Here is a 5,590-nt window from a genome sequence, read left to right on the forward strand (position 1 = left end):
TACAGAAAATTGGATTATTTAATTGCGAAACATATATATATTGAATTGGATCAATACTTCCAATTTAATGGTGCATTTTAGATCTTAATAAATGTTTTGCTCGTTGGGCATGAATAAGTAATTATTGCACAAATTGCTCTTGGGTTGATGCAAATAGTTGGGCGCTTGGGCATGGGGTCCTGAGTTCGATCCTCATTGGTGCAGATATTGCCTCGCTTTGGCAAGACATATTATTGTGGAGCCGATTGCCACTAAACTAATGTAAGAGCATGTTAGAGTAATTAAATATTAAATTATGTATTCATCTAATAGAGTTTGTTAGAAAATCTCATGAATAACAAGTTTTACTTACTTAAGGCTCGTTATGTAAATAAACGGGATACTTGGTCAATGCAAAAGCATGGGAATCATCGCTCCAATAAAGTAATATACGTTAAGAATTTTTGTGTAGTAGTACATTTATGTCACTCGTTGAGTAATCAATGGAACCCTCTTCAAATTCTACTAATTCACCCGCCATTACTTCATCAAGACCATGAATACGAGCAATGCTGTCGCCTACTTGCAATACGGTACCGGTATTTACAATCTTTAATTTTATATTATATTGCTCAATACGTTAACGGATAATATTACTAATTTCGATTTTGAAGGCATTGACTTTTTTTGACATATATAGTTATTACTTTGGACGTTTGAGTTTTATCTTGATGGATAAACTTATCAAGCACTTTTTGAGCATTATACAGTACGGTATTTTTTTCCATTGGGTTCAAGAAATCAAAAGCCACAACACCTATAATTCAACGCAATTTATTTTTGGGGGATTATATGCAGCATACTAATTTGTGGTCCTCAATTTGGACACTAAAGTCAACCTCACTAAATGTTCGCAACTGTTGGCGATGAATTGCGGTTGTGTTCCTTTTAGCATCGTTTAGTGCACGCAATCACGTGCATGCATGCTCGGCTGCTAGATTTTCTCCCTTTTTCACATCTTTAATTTAGTCCATGCAAGGATTCTCCCTTTAAGCAATTGAAAACGCCCATTCCAATTGGCATCTTCACATAACTATCACCAAAAAAAAAAAAAAAAAAAAAAAAGAGGCGCTTCTCCTAATACATGAACATAATTGAAAAGTGGGTCTCATAAAATTCATCTTGGTATTTCACCAAAAGATATTAGAAAAAGAAGGAAGGAAACAATTTCAGAAAAATTGAGGTTCACAAATTTTAGGATGCGTTTATGTTGTGAAAAACGAATAATTTTTTTAAAAAATATAAAAATTATTGCTTAAATCTTTTACAAAAATAGATAAATGAAAAATATTCTAATCATCAACTAAAATTTTTAAACATATACTATTATCAATAAAAGAACTTTTTTCAATGATTATTCATTTCATGAGATAAAAAATTATTTTGCGGAAAGTATTTTTAAAATAGTTCATTTTTCGAGAATAAATGAACGCCTACAGTGGCTTTTAATCCTATTACATACATTTGAAAATTTATAATGTTGGATATTAAATGAATATATTGTTTCAAACTTCAAAAAGTATGTATACCTTTCTTTAATCGGTGAGTAATGGATGATTGGAAGCTTTTAAGACTTCATCAAGAATTGGAGCTTGAATTATCATCATTTTTCATTAATTACCAAAAGTGAGAATGCTGAGAAGACCAACTTTATTGGCCTTCTTAAATGCAAAAAATTGAAACATTGAACTGACTACAACTAGAAAGCTCTCGATTGTCCTTTCTTTTAAATGTCAGACGGGACATGTGGAAATAAATATCCCGTGGAAGTCTCTGATCAAATGGACGTAGCTTTCCCTCCTTTCCCTTTCTCAACGTCTATCTTTACAATTCATTATATATTTCTATTATACATATAGATTAATAATATCAATCACACTCATGATGAGAGTAAGTAATGACGCGAAAGTAAATCTCATTAGAGTCACTTATCAGATGACATTACAAACTTTGAGTAAATACTTATGAAAATGAGATATTTGAGTTTGTCAAAGTTACTTTATAATTAATTATGATAGTCTTTATATCTTTAAAGGCTGTTTTCTCCTCATTATATATTTGATTGGTGGATTGCAGGTTATAAACTTCATTCAAATGAGAACTTTAATAAAATCAACTCTAGTAAAATTAAATTAACAGTAAATTACTAATTAGGTTACTACTCACTGGGGGGAGTCTCCTCTTTAAATTGAGTATCTAATTCACCTTTCTTCTTGTCATCGTTGTTTCCACTTTGAGTATACTCTCATGTTTTGTTGGTGAAGCAATAAGCAATCTTATTTTGGCCAAAAAAAAAAAAAAGAAAAGAAGAAGAAGAAGAAGAAGAAACTCAATAGGGAAACATGGACAATTTTTGGACAATTTTTTTTTTTAAACGAAACTTGTAAACTTTTCAACTCAAGCAAACCTCATGAAACACGCTCCTCCGACCAAGACTTTATCATTTGAACAGTAACCAGTCATGCTCAATTATTTTAATAATATTTTTTCTCTTCTTTCCTATAAATAGTGCCCTAATCACTCTATTTTTCCTACGCACCATCACTCGTCTCTCTCTCTCTCTCTTGTTTCTTGTCCTTATTCTCCCTTTTTTTTTTTTTTGAACAGGGTCCTTATTCTCCCTTCTTCCCACGAAAAAATGGTGATGCTAGATAAGGGCCTCTCGATCCCCCTGAACGCGAAGCTCACCGGCTCGGGCACCGAGACGGTGGTTCTTGCTCACGGTTTCGGAGCAGACCAGACCATGTGGGACAAGATCCTCCCCGTCTTGTCCCAGCATTTCAGGGTCCTCGTCTTTGACTGGGGCTTCTCGGGAGCTGTCAAGGAGCAAGAAGGTCTGTTCGACCCTGTGAAGCACTCGTCCTACGAAGGTTTCGCCTGTGATCTGATCTCTCTCCTCGATGAACTCGACCTCAAGTCCACAGTCTTCGTCGGCCACTCCATGTCCGGCATGATTGGTTGCATTGCCTCTGTGAAGAGGCCTGACCTCTTCGAGCGCCTCATACTCCTTGGTGCTTCTCCTAGGTAAGTAACTCAAACATATTTCTCCCACCCCAAGAAAAAAGGAAGGACAATGTTTAGTTTCTCTTGCAGTTTGTTCAATTGAATCTGCACTTCTTATTTGTTTCGGTTTACTACGTTTTCATCTCTTCAAAGATGGTACAGTTTTCGCCGCTTTTGCGTGTTGTTCGATTTGGCAGGCCTGAATAGATGTGTCACCAGTAGAGCAAGCAATTATTATTGGTCAGTGCGTTTTAATAATGTGCAAAATTGGAAAACGACATTTTTAATATATTCTAATACTAAATGATAAAAAAGAAGAAGAAAAAAGACTTATCCCCTCGTGGGTTTGTCCCTTTAGTTGCTAATTCCATAGTTGTGGATGTTTAGTTTTCCTTAAGTTCGTTTATGATGAGCATGTGAATAAGGAAGTTAAATGGTTCAAAAGGACTCTCTTTTCACCATGACGAAGTTCTAGTATGGTTTATCCACAAAAACATATGGATTAATGATTCCGTTAATTTCACTGAAAATGATTGACTTGAAAAATATTTTCCTAAAAACGATCACTTATATCGTTTATAAAAATAAATGAATGAAAAGTATTTTTATCAGTTATAAAGATATTTAAATATAAATTGTTGTTGGTAATGAAAACTCTTTTTATTGAATTGTTTATTTTTCGTGAAATAAACACATCCTAAATGAAAGACAATCTTAGTTGGGGTCGTAGGAGGGATTTTCCGTATATTCTCATCTACAAAACTTAAAGATAGGTTAAAGTGAAGATAATTCCTTTATGCAATGTCGAAATTTTTTGTTGCCCTTTTTGCTAACAAGGGAGTATTGAAAAACTATAGTTTTGAAATCTGCCATAGATGAAAACGATTGATTTGGCTCGAATGATTGATGGTTTGGACCAATTAAGTGAAAATTGAACGGGTAAAGAGATACGAAAGGAATACATCTTAGACCACCGGCCGCGGTGACTTCACTGGCTAAGACTCTATTGATCCTCAACGAAGAGGTGAAGGGTTCAAAATCCAGGGAATGCGTTAGGTGTATTAAGTGTGACTCAGGGGTGGTGGGTCCTCCTACTTAAGTGTCACCTGGGGTTTACGGCGCGCATTCAGCCGCAGTGCAAGCCTTCCTCCAAAAAAAAAAAAAAAAGAAAAAAAAAAGGAATACATCTTAGGCTTATTAGAGTTCAGTTATGAGTACTATTAGTATTTGAGACATTAATGTTAAATACATAAAGTTTCGCTACTAATTCCCATCACCAGGATTTGTTATAACTAACATATGACCTTGGTTCTTAGATTTTATATGGTGGTGTACTGTTTGCTCGCACACCACGTTAACCATTGAAACAAAAAAAAAAAAATCATTAAATACTTATTGCTTTCTTATATGATCATTTTTAAGAAAACAAATTTTTAATCATTTATTTTTGTAAAATGAGTGGAGCCTAAAACACTTTCTCTTTTGTGTATTTAATGTTTTAGGACCCATCAGGAGTGAGATGAGTGGACACGGAAAAATCTTTTGATGATTCTCAACTTTTCGTCGTATTTATTTAAAACTATTTATTTTAAATATTATCTTTCGGTCCTCTTCACTCTCTACTCCCTTTTCATATGGATGGCAGATGATAAAACCATCCATAGTTTGAACAGCTGCCGACGACACTAATTCCCTTTTAGATTGTCTAAAACTTCAAACCAAGCACCCTTCGGTCCTCATTAGCATAAACGCTGAAGGTGATGTTCTTGCATTGTCTTTACTTTTTCATGCCTTCATTAGGTACTTAAACACGGACGGCTATGAAGGCGGATTTGGGACCGCTCAGATTGATCAGATCCTATTGAGCATAGAGTCTGACTACAATGAATGGGCACCCAACTTTGCTTCTCTAGTGGTGCATCCGCATGATGCCCTCTCGGTGGAGATGTTCACCGGGTGCTTGAGAAGGATGAGGCCTGAAGTCGCGCTTTCCTTAGCCAGGACGGTTTTCTTGTCTGACCATAGAGAGGTCCTCGGGAGAGTGACGACCCCGTGCACTATAATTCAGACCACCAACGACGTCATTGTGCCGAACTCGGTAGCCCACTACATGCGTGACAAAATTCAAGGGAAATCAACGGTCGAGATGATCGAAGCCGATGGCCATTTCCCTCAGCTCACCGCACATCTGCAGCTTCTCGATGTGTTGGGTGGAATCTTGGGTTTTGAGTATGATTAGCAGATAATTAAGCTCTTAAGTGTTTGATTATATAATTATACCCTAGACTGGACTAGAATTACATTCTTTCTTTTATCCTTGAGACTCTTTTTTTTTTTTTTTGGGGGGGTGGGGGTTATGTATAAATAGTAGGTGTAAGTCAAAGCAAAATGCCAAGGTGGGGTATGTTGTGATGTGGTATTTGTGGATGTGAATGTGAATGTGTCAGATGAGGGTCGGGGTTTGTTGATCGCATGTCGTTTGTCTCTTTAGATTAGTTATTATGGTTGGATTGAGTAGTTTGCATTTAAACCGTTTGGGATTGAGCCG

General features: G+C 35.8%; 1 protein-coding gene across 1 annotated transcript; it reads left to right on the plus strand.

Annotated features, from left to right (window-relative positions):
- The first annotated feature begins 2,586 nt into the window (after window positions 1–2,586).
- Window positions 2,587–5,380, plus strand: LOC104436622 (strigolactone esterase D14). Its single transcript, XM_010049455.3, has 2 exons — window positions 2,587–3,063; window positions 4,843–5,380. The coding sequence occupies exons 1-2, from the start codon at window positions 2,678–2,680 to the stop codon at window positions 5,279–5,281; spliced, it is 825 nt and encodes a 274-aa protein (XP_010047757.1). The 5' UTR covers window positions 2,587–2,677; the 3' UTR covers window positions 5,282–5,380.
- Window positions 5,381–5,590: the final 210 nt, after the last annotated feature.

Source organism: Eucalyptus grandis, chromosome 3 (genome assembly GCF_016545825.1).
Source record: "Eucalyptus grandis isolate ANBG69807.140 chromosome 3, ASM1654582v1, whole genome shotgun sequence".
Taxonomy (NCBI): domain Eukaryota; kingdom Viridiplantae; phylum Streptophyta; class Magnoliopsida; order Myrtales; family Myrtaceae; genus Eucalyptus; species Eucalyptus grandis.

Excerpts from the sequence above, each read along its gene's own strand:
- LOC104436622 (XM_010049455.3), top strand. The coding sequence starts at position 2,678 with ATGGTGATGCTAGATAAGGGCCTCTCGATCCCCCTGAACGCGAAGCTC. Across the intron at positions 3,064-4,842 it reads CTCCTTGGTGCTTCTCCTAG|GTACTTAAACACGGACGGCT; the intron begins GTAAGTAACTCA and ends TGCCTTCATTAG.